The sequence below is a fragment of the Pollicipes pollicipes genome, unplaced genomic scaffold (genome assembly GCF_011947565.3).
Source record: "Pollicipes pollicipes isolate AB1234 unplaced genomic scaffold, Ppol_2.1 Scaffold_6686;HRSCAF=7923_pilon_pilon_pilon, whole genome shotgun sequence".
In the NCBI taxonomy this organism is placed as follows: domain Eukaryota; kingdom Metazoa; phylum Arthropoda; class Thecostraca; order Pollicipedomorpha; family Pollicipedidae; genus Pollicipes; species Pollicipes pollicipes.
This window is the reverse complement of record NW_023596921.1, coordinates 7174567-7191332: the sequence shown is the minus strand read 5'-3', so window position 1 is coordinate 7191332 and position 16766 is coordinate 7174567. Positions and strand designations below refer to the sequence as shown.

The 16766-nt window shown below is 50.6% G+C and overlaps 1 protein-coding gene across 1 annotated transcript in view; it reads left to right on the top strand.

The window, feature by feature from the left end:
• LOC119107380 (protein furry) overlaps positions 1 to 16766 on the top strand; it is a gene marked incomplete at its 5' end in the record, with an annotated part of 110482 nt that continues 93716 nt past the window's right edge. The window contains 2 exon segments of the mRNA XM_037230813.1: positions 1 to 134; positions 14917 to 15027. Coding sequence (XP_037086708.1) covers positions 1 to 134; positions 14917 to 15027 — 245 coding nt within the window.

The window sequence follows — 16766 nt, the reverse complement described above, 5'->3', positions numbered from 1 at the left end:
AGGTGACGTATCGGCTGAGCACGGCGCGTCCAATGATCCGGCAGCTGCTGCTACAGTACCTGCTGCCCTGGCTGTACAACATGGAGCTGGTCGACCCCAACATACAGCAGATGAGTCCGCTGGCCAAGTTTCAGGTGAGTGGGCGGCGCCTGTCTGGCAGACCAAACGCCCGCTGCCTGCAAAACGCGGCTCACTGCCGGTGCAGAAAATGGCTACAGACTTGACTAGCAGGGACGTACCCCAGTGGTAATGGCTTCTCCTATCGGGGCTGATGGCCCGTTACATACTGGCACCGCAAGCTTCACTTTACACGTCACAATAGCTTAACCATTATGCCGTAGAATATAGTGAGTTATGATAAACATGTATATATGGATTGAAGGCCAATCATACAGAATTAAGGCGTATGCTTGTGGGAAACGCTGAGGCTGCATCATGCAACAGACCTGAAGAAGGTTCGGAACAGCTAACTTTGCCCGAAGAAAAGCTCTTGACCAATTTACCTTATGCAGCGTGATGAAACAGGCTATTTTGCGACGAAATCCCGTTAAAAGAATCATCAAGCGTGAAAGAAAAGACTCCTTGATGTCTCGAAAAGGTTTTTCCGTATACTCTCAGAGTGGATGTGCCACACTAAATACCTTTGAGTTGCCATCTCTGAAGAGACGTTTTCACGTCGCAGCCCGGCGTCGCCGACGGCGCCATGAAGTTCTCGTTACAGTATGCTGCATTCAATTCAAGACCACTGAAGTCTTAGGTGCAGATTAGGTCAGATCACTCATCCAGGACGGCTTTGTGCCAGGGCATGTAGAATGCCACGTCTACGGAATATGGCCTTGTGCTATCAATGGGTTTGAGGCCCGTTAATCACGTCCTTTTCGATTCATCAACCCAATAGTTCTCACCCCCTGGCATGACAAGAACATTTTTTGAGACCTCCACAGGTCAGTGATGTGCTTTCGCACGTTTTAAGGATATCTTCATCATGATGACATCAGTGCCGCGATCCGCATTTTTGGCCCTGAGTTTTGGCAACATGCACTTCTGCAGAATAATTGGTTCTGATTTATCCTTTCTAGAGCCGGACTGTTAAGCTCCCGCACCCATAGGTGGAACTCTTCCAAAACAATTGTTAGGGGTCCTCAGTGTAAGAATGGCCAGCTTTTGGTATAAGATTGAATGTTTTTAGACCTTCCGCAACTGACTGTTAATATAAAGTAAGTTAAAGCAATGCTTGAGGGCTGTGGAATCTCACAAAACCACTACAAAACAGCCGTTGTCGGTAGTTAAAACCTGGATATTTGTGCCAGTTTACTATGGATTAGCACGTCTAAAAGGACGAATGGGTGTTATTTTGTCACAGCGTTCGTGTGCTTGTGTGGGTAGTTACCTATTGGAATATGCTTTATATACAATGTCAATACATTTCAAAGGTCGTCATGCTCAACGTACCATGCCCCCCCCCCCTTCCCAACTAATTATTGAGTTTTCGGGCTTCTAGCTATGTTCAAGCCATATTAATTTTGTCTGGTTTCAGGGCCCCGACCGAACGACCGAACTATCTCAAAAGAATGTTTTTAAATCAGAAAATTGTTTTATGTATCTTTGTCCGTGAAAAATAAGCCCGTCGTGCCCTTCATCGTGGTCCACTGGCGACCAAAATTGCGTCTATGTTTGGTCTGCTAGTTCCATTAAACTGAACAATTGCCCTGCACCACCAAAGCGCGTTTTCATGCCGGTAGAATGTTAACGTATTTTTTCTTCTTAGCAAAGCTCGGTGCTTCTGGATTGTATCACTCTCTGTAGTTGCCTAAATAGATGATTAAGGCATTCATCACTACCCCAATATTCTAAGGCGCTAAGAAGGTGCAGAAACATGTACCCACATCCAGGCCTGATATTATCCTTTAATTTTGGTGAGTTTTAGGGGTTGACGGAAGACGCAAAATGTCTGTGAGCAAGTCTCCTTTTCTATCAGACGTATTCTGCCAGTGCCATAAATGTATTTTGACCGTTTTGAATGTCCGATCGCTCGTGAAGACCTTGAGATTCGACACCCAGGACTGTTGTCTGACTGGGGACTGAATCCGGAAACAGCGCTAACCCGGCATACGGTGGGAATCCACTTCAAGCGTGGCGCGACGGGCGGGGCATAGAGCGGGCGGAAGGGCGCCGAGGCACGCACCCAGTCCGGCTCCTTCCCGTAACAAAACGCAAGGTCCCGGTGAGCAGTATAACAGCCAAGTATGGCACCCGCTGGCCCGAGGTGGCGAACGGTCAGCGTCACTTCAAGAACCTCTAATTATTCGTGAAAATGAAACTCGGGGAACCCGGAAACTGTCCTATGAACAGACGGGCTGTGGCCCAGGGGACGGCACTGCGACCCAGGGGATCCGAATGTGGCCCAGGGCTCCCAAACGATAGCTCAAGGGACCGAAAACTGCTTCCCAGGGGGACCCGAATGTGGCCCAGGGAACTCAAACGGTTTAGCTTCAGGTGACTGGAACTGTGGCCCAGGGGGCCGCCGAATGTGGCCCAGGGCACCCCAAACGGTAGCTCAGGGACCGAACTGTGGCACAGGGACCGAAACCACCGAAACCACACTGGCATCGGTTATATAATCTAGCAAATACTGTGGAGTTTAGTAGTTCCGCGCAGGTGGAACTGGAGTCCGGTTGGTGGCGGTGGACTTCCAGAAGATCCATTGCAGTGGCCGGTGTCTGGGAGCGAAGTCCCTGAATATCTCTTAATGAACTGGTACCATCGAAAAGGCTAATTATCATTGTCTTGTGATATTGTCCTCGCGTTGTGTTTTACGTTATAATTAACTTGCGTGCTCAATAAATGAACTCGCCATGTTCTAAAATAACTTAACTGCTCTTACTATTAAAACACGACAAATTCTTCACTTCATCTCTACGAGACTGCTTTATTTCCTTCTTAAAGAAATACTTCGTCGCGGGGCAATGCTCGTGCACAACATACAACAGATCCTCCTTAGCATCTCCCCCCGACCCTGGATGGCCCCTCTCGTTCATTCGGAACATCACTTCTACATCCCCCATGAGAACATCCACTCCTCCATTTCCATGCGGATGATTTGGTGACTGGTCTCTTGAATAGTCCCCTTGACGTCTTCACATCAACCACTCTGACCTCTGTGGTCTGGCCATGTGGTCTTGGATACGTCTTCTCGACTCGCGCCATCGGCCAAGTTCCTCGCGGCACGTTGGGATCAATAAGCAGGACCACTTTTCCTTCTCGCAGGTTCCTTCTGACTTCAGTCCATTTCTGTCGCGCTTGCAGAGTCGGCAGGTATTCACGTACCCAGCGACGCCAGAACTCTGTGCTAAGCTGGTGCAACGTCTCAGCGCTGTCGAGGCTGTTTGCAACCCATCTGTGCTCACTAAAGGTGTCATCTCAACTCTTGATGGACCCGTGATGAAGTATCCCGGCGTCAGCGGCGGCAGGTCGCTTGGATCAGACGAGACGGCTGTCAGTGGGCGGGTGTTGAGCAGTCCTTCAGCTCTGCAGAACGCTGTGTTCAGCTCCTCATTGGTGAGATCCGCTCGTTCCAAAGTCTTCACCAGCGCTTTCTTGGCCACCTGACCAACGCTTCACTCACTCCATTGAAATGGGGTGCGCTAGGAGGATTGAAGATCGACTTCGTCCGGTATTTCGAGAGCCCTCTTTGAATCGTATCGCTGTTCAGCTCCTGAACTGCTCTCTTCAGTTCTTTAGCGGCCCTCACAAAGTTTCTCCCGTTGTCGAATCTGATCTCGACTGGTCGACCTCTGCGCGAGATGAACCGCATCAGAGCGCGTATGAAGTTGGCGGTGTCCAGTGAGAAGCCATCTTCAGATGCGCAGCCTTGGTTTGTAGGCAGACAAAGATGCATAGGTAACGCTTTTGTCGCGTCTTCCCCCGTCCCTGCTTTGTCCAGAATGGTCCGGCGTGGTCAACAGCACATCTGTCGAAGGCTCGGAAAGACGGACGCACCATCGCATTTATCATCTGCGCCATTTCTTGTGTTTCTGGCTTCCTGTGCAACTTCTGACACGTAACGCACCTGCGTACGCAATACTTTATCATCTCTCCCGCTGCAGGAATCCAAAACCTCGTTCTCATCTCAGCTAAGGTGTGCTCTACGCCCAGTCCATGTTCAGCTTCTCCATGAACATGCTGGATAACCAGCCTGCTGATGGCGTGCCTTTTCGGCAGAAACATCGGGTGTTTGACTTCAAAACTCAGCTCTGATCGCTGCAGTCGGCCGCCGACTCGGATGGTCCCATCTTCCTCCAAGAATGGGCTGAGCTGTTTCACAGTACTCCAGTGGCATGTTCTCTGCGGTCGTGCGCCCGACATCTTCACTTGTTGAAGCTGCCCTATTTCATCTCGGAACGCATCCTTCTGTGCTTGTTGAACCCAGAACTTCTCATCTTCTTTTAGTTCCCCTGGGTTCAGTTCTCTGTCCGGTTGGAGAGGTGCTCGTTTGAGAGATCTTCTCGTGTAGAACTCTGATGAATCTCTGTACACGGGCTGTAACTCTCAAAAGTGTAGTCCAGCTTGAGAAATTTGCCGGGTTTAGCCGCCAGTTGGGACCCGACGGAGCTTGTACAGCAAACACATTTTCTGCGGGTCCTTCTTGATCTCGGACTGGTCGAACTCTTCTGTGGCGAATTCTTTCCCCCGTGGCCATCTGTTTTCGTCTCTCAGCAGAAACTTTGGTTCATGGCACCACAGCTGACTCTCCGAAAAATCCTTTAAAGTCAAGCCCCTGGTGGGTGCGTCCGCCAGGTTGTCTGACGCTGGCACGTGCTGTCACTGCTCGAGTGTTGTCAGCTCACGAATTTCCGATACCCTGTGAGCGACAACGGCTGAAAACGGCGGACTTCGTTTCGAATCCAGCATAGCACGTCCATCGAGTCAGGCCAAAATTGCACGTCTTCAATTTTCTTTCCCATGCCGTGCACAGCGTCTTCACAAGTCTCAATCCCAGCAGTGCGCCCATCAGCTCCGGTCTTCGGATTGTCTGCTTCTTCGCTCGCGGCGCCACTCTCGCGCGTGCCAGTGCGAGCTGAGAGGATCGTTCGCCGCCACTTTCTGACATGACGTAGATGGCTGCGCCATATGCTTGTTCTGACGCGTCACAGAACACGTGAATCTCCTGAAGGGTGACTTCTGAGAAGGGATGAATGCAGCGCGGCACTGAGAGACTGCTGAGCTGCTGCAGGTCGGCAAACCACTCAGACCACTTCAGCTGCTGGCCGCCCGGCAGTATGCCATCCCAGTCTACTACGCTGATCCGTATCTGCTGAAACAGTATCTTCGCTCGAATGGTGAGTGGCACGAACAGACCTATTGGGTCGAACACAGAGGCCATCGCCTCAGGCACGTCCTTTTGGTCAAATTTTCTGACAGGATTCCTCGTTTTGACGTGGCTATGGAGAGGCGGTTTTCATCTGTTGTCCAAACTATTCCAAGAGTCTCCGTCGGCACCAAGCCCTGATCTTCAAAGAAGTGGCGCGAGCTGATAGCTCTATCCTCGACGGGGATCGCTTTCAGCACTTTCGCATGTTTGACATCCACTTCTTGATTCTTCATCTCACCACCTTCGAGGAGTACTGCCGACCTGCTCCCTAGCTTCGATGACCTGTTCTGTCCTGAACGATTGAATGCCGCCATTCATGTAGAGGTGCTTCAGCAGCACATCCGAACCCAATGGATACTTTTCTGCATGTTTTCGAGCGTTGTCAATCAGCACGAACTGTGCGACGAATGGAGCAGCCGCGTTCCCAAACAGCCAACGGTGTGCTTCGTATACTGTGGGCTCCTCGTCCTTAATATTTCGCCACAGCACTCGGTGATATTTTCTGTCATCTGACGCGAGCTTAACTTGTAGAAACATCTCGCAGACGTCGCCGATTAGCGCGATGCGGTGCAGCTGAAAGCCGAGCAGATTCTCGACGAGATCGGTGTAGAGAGACGGTCCAGGGAGAACTTGCGAATTCAGGCTCACTTCTCAATACTTAGCGGCTGCACCGTACACGATCCGGATTTTTGTTGACGCCTTCTCCTCTCAGATGACGGGAAAATGTGGCAGAAACCACTCCTTCTCGCCGATTTTTGTCCTTTCGGTGGCGGACACTTTTGACATATAGCCCTTCTTCACGTACTCTTCAAGAATCTCACCGTACTTGGCCGGCAGCTCGCCACCAAGTCGCTTCAGAGATTGCTCCAACCGCACAATACGCTGCATTGCGGCGCTGTAGATGCTCATCAGCTGTGGCTCTCCGTTTCTCCACGGGACCGCCGCCTGGTACCGATGACCGTTGTACGGGTGACTCCGATACCTTTTTTAGCGCCCCCTGCTCTTCACGTGGCATGAGGCTTCATTCTGACTCTCTGCTTTGAATGACCTCTAAATCGGTCATTAACTTGCTCGCTTCTATTTCGCCTCGACATGTTTTTCTCGCGATGTGAGCGAGGCTATCTAACGAGATAGAATCGTCCGGTCCGAAAAAGTAGCAACCTCGAGCTTGCGTGAGAATAGAGGTAGTTTGGAAGCAAAGCCTGCATGACGTCGAGTATACCATATTTGATGACGTCAGTGGCACGGAGGCCTCTCAGTTAGCCAGCTGGCTGCTACACAACCCATGAGTTTGAATAGTATGTTTCGGTGGCGTGCGGCTGGCGATTCCCCGTTGGAATAAGAAGAAATTATCCGTCATTTCGCTATTCGCACACATTTCTGGAATGAACAGTGAGTCCTGAAACAGTTTAGCATGATCAGAATGTACGATTTTTGCATGCATGATGATATAACACGGATTATATGTCGTGCGGCGTCTGTGGTGTGTTGCATTCCATGACCAGGCCTGTTCAAGCCGGCTTGCCGTTAGATAGCCTGAGTCTTGTCTGTGCTTTTTGTGCCTGGTGGCAGAGTTGAACAGCTAAACTTGCATAATTTGCTCTGCCTGTAGGTATGATCATATGAGCATTTGCATTTTTTGTAATAGCTCCCACTATTCTTATCACAGTGATGTGAGTACAGTAAGGTGAGTACAGTAAAACCCTATGATATTGGCCTTACGACGCTACAGTCAAGTGTTTTTTTTTACTTCAGGGCTTGTACACATGCATAATAAAATATGCACAGAACGAGCATTTTAAATGCTACCAATCGTTCAAGACAAACTGCACAGATCTCTCGTACGAGGCGTAGTCATGGCAACTGATCGCGACCCACTGATATGAAGCGCCAAGCAACTGCGATACGCGATGCGCTACAAACGCCGCGCGACGTTTAACCCCTAGTTATGTACACCCCACGAAAGAAAATAAAATTCTGATGAGGTTAAACTGTTCCGAGATTCAGTCTCCCTTCCAGAATTGTGTTTGCATGACAAAACCGTGGACCATTCATTCAGATTGCAACCGGGAAGCGCCAGCCGCACGCCACCAAAACATACTCACCACTGAAACTAATGGGTGGAGTAGCAGTCAGCTGGCTAACTGAAGGGCTTCCGTGCCACTGACGTCATCAAATATGGTATACTTGACGTCATGCAGGCTTTGCTTCCAAACTACCTCTGTTCTCACGCAAGCTCGATGTTGCCACTTTTTGATAGTGTTAAACGATACGGATGACACCCCCCTGTATGTGAGTCCTCATTGTGTTTGACACTTGAGCCATGTTCTTTCTCATCTTCAGGTCAGAGGATTCAGACTCGCCGTGTTTCTCTTCGATAGAGCCAAACCAAAAGCCCAGGGGTCAAAATTGCTACTGGGTCATAGGCAGCGCCGTTCACGGTGCTAAGCGGCACAGATAGCTGAGTTGTCTCCGCACACAGATCGATGAGGATGTCGACACTGCTTTTCTTCATATTTGGAAATGGTACGGTCTTCATATGCGGCCACCGTTTCTTCACCGCGTTCCAATTAGTACGCACTGGTGCACCATCGAGACTGTATCACGTGAACATTCACTGACGCTTCGTAGCTGCTGTGGAGACTTGACAACTTCACGATGCCCGTCTTCATGGTGACATCTTCTGTGCCGATGACAGTACCCAGCTGTAACACTTGTTCTTCTCCATCGAATTTTAGCTCATTCGCGACAGTCTTCGTTATGAATGAGGCATCTGAGCAGGGATCAAGCGCGCGTTAAGCACAGCCCGAATGATGTCCATATTGTACCACCACAGGCGCAGTCTGGAAGGCTATTTCCACATGTCACTTTCGGTTCTGAGGTCGACGTGTTGTAGCTTGTGCTGTGGATTATTGAAGTTTCTCGGTGCATCGCTGAAATTGATCCCATCATCCTCACGTGCCTGTCGAGATGGGTAAAACTCTTTTACTTCAGTGACATTTTGCCATTGCGCAGACTGGTCCTCACTCAGCATACGATGCGGCTGCTGGTACCGCTCCTGCTGCTGCGCGTGCAGCAGAGTGTGATGGCTTCCGCCACATCCATCAGCCGCACATCTTGGGAGTGACCTGCACGTGACGCCACGGTGCTTCCCGCTGAGGCATCTGAAACAGATTCTTTCTGATTTACAAAATCCGTATCTTCTCGATACATCCCAGCTTTGGAACTCCGCGCAGTCACGCAGCAGGTGACGCGCTTGACACACATAGCAGTTTGGTTACGTCTGAATTGCATCACGTGACTTGCTGATCTTATTCGTGGCATACGCTCTTCCTCTGTTTTTCTGTCTCATTGTTTCTGGTTCGTCTTCTGATTTGGTCATCTCCTTCACCATTTCTTCAAGCCGAGCTTCTTCAGCTAGCCACTCAGCGAAGGTTTCGAAGATGTCTTCACGGCCTGCTGTGCTTAACCGTCTTTGATAATTTTTGATACGTGAATGGTGAAGTTTTTCGGCCACCAGAATGTAATAAGCCGACACATCAGACAGGTCGCTAAATGAACCGACCTCCTCCAATGAGGTGATGAGACAGGCCACGCGATCGGCGAACTGTTCCAGGCGCTTCGCGTCTCCTTCAGCGATGTTCGAGAAGTGTCGGATTTCGTTGAGTTCGTGATGGTTTCGTCTCGTTTTTCCACCATAATTTTCTTTCAGCTGCTCTCTAGCTTTTCTGTAGCCGGTCTTAGATGGTCTGTAGCATTCTACGAGCTTCAGTGCTTCACCGGCTAAGCTGTTTTTCAGGTATAACATTTTTAACTTCGGGTCCACCTCAGTGTCTCCAATGAATGCGTCAAAAACAGCTTCCCAATCTTCGAATTTGGCTGCATTTCCTCCGAACATTGGCAGGTCCGGTTGTTTATATTCATTGCACTGTACTGACACTTTATTTCTCGTCTTTTCTGTGGCATTACTGTCTTGTTTCTTTGCTACCATCACCATCAGGTCGTCACAGGCGTCGGTAAATTGGTACGTTTCTTCCATACATATCGCAGCTTCTTTATCAGACTGTAAGATGTCACAAATGTTTTCACTAATTTCCTTTATGGTCTTCAGTTGGTCCTTAAGCTGCTGACACTTGTGTTCAATGCAGCTAGCTTCTTCATCTTCAGAAGGGAGCTCTTCGATCTCTTTAGCTTAACAGCCCGAGCTTTGTACGCATTCCGTCTTCTCTTTAGCTTCGGTTCTTTCATCCTCGATCCGGGTGCCGTGTACCAGATGTTATTGTGATATGTCCTCGCGTTGTGTTTTACGTTATAATTAGCTTAAGTGCTTAATAAATGAACTCATCGTGTTCTAAAATAACTTAACTGCGCTTACTATTAACACACGACAAATTCTTCACTTCATCTCTCCAAGACTGCTTTATTTCCTTCTTTAAAAACACCGTCGTGCGGGCAACGCTCGTGCACATCATACAACAGATCCTCCTTAATCATCAGTGAGGGATAACTGCAATAACCGCAGAAAATGCTGACAAATTGGGATTGCTTCTGGGAAGCTTTGTATTTATGGGTGTTGGTTGAGGGTTTCCCTAATTAAGTTGTGTTAGTGAATTGGAACGAAGTATCGATGAGAAATATTTGAGCTTGTTTCTTAGGGTACTGCGAGAAATGTCCTTTCGGCAGCTGAATCGGTCATGTTGCTAAAGTTGCGTCCTGTAATCCGACTATTTCGTCACTGTCTGCGTCGCGAATTTCCAGCCGTCCATCTCGGTAGGGGCGCTCGTCGTCGTGAGTCCAACGGCGTGGTGTCGGACCACTCCACCGCTGATTAAACGTGGCGGCCAGCGGCCGGCGGTGCCCATTGTCCCCGGACACGGCCGACCAGTGCGTGGCCACACAGCTCCCAGCCGGCTCGTCGGGCGGGCTGGGCGGCACGGTCCGCGGCCGCCGGCCTGTCGGACAGGCGCCGGCGGCCTGATTGGATGGCCGACGGGCACCGGCCACTGCCGCCCGGGCCGCGGCGGGGTCATCGGGGCTCGGCCCGGCCGGCCTCAGCCGTCTGCTGGTCGGCGGTATGGGCGGAGGCCGCTCCGACCCCGATGTCTGCTCCCCTTTAGTCTCGGCGACAGGTGGTTTCAGGTCTGGCCCGGACGTCTTCTTCTCTTCAGTGTGGGTGACAGGTAGTTTCAGGTCTGACCAGGACTTCTGCTCCTCTCTAGCATCGGCGACAGGTGGTTTCAGGTCTGGCTCGGACGTCTGCTCCTCCAGTATGGGCGGCTGGTGGTTTTAGGTCTGACCCGGACGTCTGCTTTTTCAGCGTGGGCGGCAGGTGTTTACTAGTGACGTTAGTTGATATTACGCAGGTGATATTAGTCGGTGTCATTGAATGTCCACATTTTAACTCGACAGTAATGTTTGCCACGGGTAAGAGAAACCGCTTAATTATTTTTTCCGCAGTTGAAGCACGGTCCATCTCGAGCGTTCCAGTGTAACAAATACGCAACTTTAGCCTTACGCCATTGTTCAGTTTAAGATAAATTTCTTTGGGTGGTATGGTGAAGAATCTGAAGCATGTTTGATGTTTGTCGTGAAAATCAATCCCGATACATGTGTACACTATTGCCACATGTCCAATACATGACGCATGCAGTTTCCAGGTCATCAGGAGCTGCCTCTGTGCTGGCGCTGCGCCAAATGATATTTATACTCACAGTGCTTGGGATCAATGTTTTTTAAAAGATCGTAGATTTCCATTTCGGACCTTACATCTTATACACATGCCCTACATCTTGGCTCTATATCTCGTACACGACTAGTAAAGATGAAGCCTTGCAGAAAACCTAGTGGATTGGTCTCAAAGATGTATCGTGATTGGTAGAAGGTTTTATCAATAACAGACCACACTACGCATGGTAAACCGTCAATTTTCCCTGCAATCAACCTGTGTTTTCTTTAGACGTGTCAATGGTTCGAGTCTTGTCGCGTAGCAATATAAAGCTTACACAGGCGTGTTTTCTGTTTGATTCTGAGTACAATCGTACCTGCGCGGATGTGTTACCTATTTTATTTTGAGCACACTGTGATGTAGTTTTGTCCATTTTGAGCACGCAGTTGTGATGTAAGAGTCCTCATGTGACCCGCCGGGTACAAGCCGTGGATTCCTCGGTTGTCTCCCGCTGCCCACGCCAGCCGAGGATCGCCGCGCATTGTTTTCTAAAAAGATGCCGCTACTGGAACAAACAAACATGCTAGGTACAAAGCTTTAGTGTCAGAACACGCGCAATGCAATCCCTAGAGAACACTGAAAATTTGGACGTGATTATACGACAGGCCGGAGCGGTGTTCTCAGAAAACCTGTGGGAGGGGTTCGCTTGCCCCCCCCCCCTCCCCATTAAGGCGAGGTTTAAGCTAGGCATAGAATACCACGTCATACAACACCACGGCAAAGGACGTCTCAATACACGTCCGACGGCAGACTGCCGGTCTTCTCCCACCTTCTGGCTGTCTTGATGAAAGTGGCGCCGCAGTAAAACAAACAGGCAATCGAGAGGCAACCCGTCAACGGTATCACCGCATGAGGCCAGATAGCGTTAGATTGAAATGTAGGCAGCTTCGTGTTAATCGGGACCGACTATCCGAATGAGGCCAGCCAGCGTTAGATTGAAATGTAGTCAACTCCGTGTTGACCGGGACCGACTATCCGAATGAGGCCAGCCAGCGTTAGATTGAAATGTAGTCAACTCCGTGTTGACCGGGCCCGACTATCCGAATGAGGCCAGCCAGCGTTAGATTGAAAGGTAGTCAACTCCGTGTTGACCGGGCCCGACTATCCGAATGAGGCCAGCCAGCGTTAGATTGAAAGGTAGTCAACTCCGTGTTGACCGGGCCCGACTATCCGAATGAGGCCAGCCAGCGTTAGATTGGAAGGTAGTCAACTCCGTGTTGACCGGGCCCGACTATTCGAATGAGGCCAGCCAGCGTTAGATTGAAAGGTAGTCAACTCCGTGTTGACCGGGCCCGACTATTCGAATGAGGCCAGCCAGCGTTAGATTGAAAGGTAGTCAACTCCGTGTTGACCGGGCCCGACTATCGGAATGAGGCCAGCCAGCGTTATATTGAAAGGTGGTCAACTCCGTGTTGACCGGGCCCGACTATTCGAATGAGGCCAGCCAGCGTTAGATTGAAATGTAGGCAACTCTGTATTGATTGGTTCCGGCTGTTCGAATGTCTTCCTCTGTGCGACTGGCAGCTGATGACGTTCCACTGAGGTCTGATGTCGATGTCGATGTCGTATGGCGCGGCAGATGTCAGCAACCGTGCCTCAAATCAAAACGTCCAATCTTTGCATGTCATTTTATATGGAGCTTTTGCCGGCAATTGCATTGGAGCTGAACGTTGTCAGTCGAGAAGAGCTGGGGCGCCAGTTCCTGTGCGCCTCTGAAGCATAGACGACGCCGTTGAGCTCAGGGTGTCAGGTTACTCCCGAAAGTTCGGAAATTAAACGTTGCCTACATGTCGACGGGAATGAAATGAATATAAAGTAGAAATTTTATTTCTTATATATATATATAAATAGAAATAAAAATAAGCTAATAAAACCTGCTTTTCTCTGCTGGCGAGCGTGGTGCTGCTTGCTCAAAACTCGTTAGAGGCAGCTTGCTTGATCGAATAGGGGTGTGTTGCAGGGCTCTGAGGACACCCGGGTGCCGACGTTTTGAATCGGCCCCCTGGGGTCAATTGGAGGCCGAGCTGTAGTTTGCATGGCTCCCCCGCCGCCCCTCCAAGTGTAACGTATCGCTCGGGCAGCGCTTGGATTGTGAACTGTACCACTGACGGCGTGGAGATGTTTAATGGGTTAAAAACAACTCAGAGAAGACGATAGGGCCTGACGTGCCATGACATGTAAGCATGCACCAAGACATGCTTTAGCACGTGATGGATGCATCTGACCCGAGAGGGGTGAGGCTGGCGTGTGCGATCGTCGTGAGCTGTCCTGGACGGTGTTTTTGACCAATGCTGTTATTGTTCCCCACACTTGCGCACTGTGGTGGTTGCGTGTTCCGTCTTCTGCCTTAGTTTCTTACCCTGCCACCTATCTTACCCTCTTACTTGTGTGCAGCGGTCTGTGCCATCTTAGAACCGACGGGAAGGGAAAGCTCTCTTGCTGTCTCCGGGCAAGATGGCGGCGCGGGGACCAATAAAATGTTTATGATAGTTGATGCATTTCAGAACAATTTGGGTTGGCGTTTGTCATGATGTCAAGGTCATATTAAGCCATAGGTCAATTTGTCTCCAATTTGTATGCGGTCGAATCACACTACCTGTGTGGTTCTAATCTGTCAACAGCTCCACAGTTTGGTGAGCCGCAGTGCTTTGTTTGACTCATAATATGCTGCTGTCGTTTGACCTGATCAGCCATTTCTCGAGCCGGTGTTAAAAGGTCACCCGCCGAGGGAAAACGGCACTAGCAAGCTTATAAAGGCATACAATCGTCACATCACGCAACTGCAAAGAGTTTTTCTTTGCCAAAAGCTAGAAGTGAGAGTGTACTTAGGTCGGTTACCTATAATGACAATCGATTGCCTTTCTGAGATCAGGTAGTAACAGGGTTATGTGACACACGGCCAGCGCATGCCACAGTCAGTGGCATTTTTATGTGACATGGCTTGGCTGAACCGCTTGTGGATCAGTTACGTGACACGGTGTAGTTTTGGAGTACCGTTGACATACGTTATACGACATGCGACATACAGTCTGAGATACGTTACTGAAAGCGTCAGTGCAGCACGAGCCCGCCCGCACCATTTCTTTAATACGACCCAGGTGGCGGATGTCCGCCCCGCCCCCTCCCTTTCAGTCGAAGGTCATATTTCCGACTGTCGTGTGACGCATCCGCGCTCTGTCGTGCCGGTGGAGTCGGGCGTCGAGTGTAGGCGGTGGGCGGTGGGCGGCTGTGTGGTCGGCCAGCCGGCCGCCGCGTCGGCCTGCCGTGCGTGGCCCGTCCGGCCTGAGCTGTCCGCGCCGGGATGGCGGCGCGACAGCCGGCTGGTCGCGGGCGCCGTCGCCAGCCGGCGGCTCCGGCCGGACCAGACGGCACCTGACACGGGGCGCTGTCTCGGACCGGCCGCGGCCGGCCGACCGTGTCAGCGCCGCCGCTGTCCTGGCGGCGTCGGTGTCGGCGGCCTAGTTGGCCGACGTGGCGCCGGCCAGTTTGGTGAATGGCTTCTGTGAATGGCCACGCGGGACCCGGCGGTCCGTAGTAATGCGCCGTCGCCTGTGCTATTGTGTGCCGCCGCACCCCCGGGGGGGGGGGGGGGGGGACGCTCGCCGGTTGACACATGCAATTTCAACGCTCACGACTCTCGAGCGGCGCTGTTGCAGTCCGTTCTAAGCGAAAGCCTGCGGTTGGCAGCGATTGATTCGGTTACAGACTGCCCGCATGATGAGAGCCGCACGTGTTCCGCATTCCTCGAGATGTTCCACGTTCCCAGACGGCTGGAATCTGAATGGGTTGTGTGCTAACGCCGTCGCGCGGTTCGTTGCAGTACTTCTGCCAGAACGAGCCGCTAAGCGCGGGTCAACAGCGGCGCGAAGGCTGGGGCTCGGCTGAAGCCACCGAGATGGTGCTCAACAACCTGCTGTACATCACGGCCAAGGTGAGACGACCGCCTCCTTCAGCCATTATGTGCCACAGGCTCCTGGTAATGACTCGGCCTGCAGGCTGATCGCGGGCTTCTGCAGACGAATCGTGGAGGTACTGTGTGTGGGCGGGCTGAAGATGGCAGGGTAGCTCCACCACCTGCCGCGGCGCACGATGTACACACGATGTTATGGTGAAGTGCGAAAGATATGGCAGAGAGCACTAAGTTCGGAGTCGAATCCGAGAGACACAATCGCTCCCAACGTGCGCGCAAACAAGACCACAGAGTAACGTTACCACCTGTCGCGGCGCACGATGTACACACGACTTTGTGGTGCCATGGTGACACTAATGCAATGTTCGAATCGAGTCTTGTGCGAGGTGCGTCGAGCGATATTGATTCTGCGAGCAAAAATTGACGCATCTAGAGCAGAACTGTAACTTTTCGGAGGTGGAATGGTGATTGTGACTGAAACACGGTAAAGCTAGGGTAATCCGACAATTAGCTGTCATTTAGCATTGTTGCTGGGTTCGATCATTAAGTTACGACGTGATGCGCTGTTTTTTGGAATTGTATTTCCCTACTGGCCTGCTGAGTATCAATCCATTGAAAGGCAGTTACTCGACAGCACACAACTCAAGACAATTACAGAAATGGAGCAAATGAAACATGGTGACGAAACTCGAGCAGAGTGGAACGGACATGAAATGTGAGCTGCTTATGTCTTTGAGCTGCCACTTTTTGTGGTAATGACAACTTCCGTCTCGTGCACTTTATTAAAAACCCGCCTATCTTCGCGTGGAAGTTTTGTATTGCAGCCTTAAGACTCATGGTTCTCGCCTCAAGCATGCGCCATTTTATCCCAAGCTTACATAGCATCGCACTCTGCGTTCCCTCTGCGTCTGAGCGTCGCAAAGGTCAGGCAGGTAACTATAGCAGATGCGCAGCAAGCTAATTAGGAGCGATGCGGCAGGCCGGGCGAGCTGCGCTTGACCTGGAATACAATTTTCAACTTGAGCGGCCTCGCCGGACCGGGGCGCTTTCTTGGAGCGAATATGCTTGCAGCCAGTGACTGCAGGCTCATGCAGTTTTCAAAAACGTGGAGCGAAATTTTGTTAAAGTTGTGCTGCATAAGTTGCTAGGCATTGATGTGTAAGCTGTTTGATGGGGCGGGCTATTCCTGCAGCACTGCAAGATCACCAGGAGTCTACCTTCTCATTTTAAGTATCTTGGGAAAAGTAACATTGCTATCTACGAAAAATCTGAACAACAAAGGTCGAATCATGTCCACATGTTGGTAACCCAGTGTCACAGCGAAACAAAATGTACAATCTCTAGCGACGGGAAAAACGGCCAGTTCTATTCGCAAAAATGCGGGTCGTGGAGTGCAGACCATCACGCTGTGTCGCGTGCAAATCAAACTAACCAGGCAGATATACCGACTCCAGGTCCCTGGCGCACCTCAGCACTGTCTGGCCTACGACTGTGCAAGTAACCGACCAGATAGCGACCATTGTCACCTTTTTCTAAACTGATCTCATATCCAAGATGTTGTGGCCTACATGAAGAGATATTGAGCCATCAAAATGTCACTGGTGCCAAGCTCTGTAATCATTTTTTATCACATATTTTTTATTTGATGTTCCATCATTTTTCGTTTTCAGTACTCTGGTGACAAATACCTAGATCGGAAAACACTTCAAGTTCCTTGCTTTGATCGACTAAAATTACCAACGCCCGATAACTGGATGTCT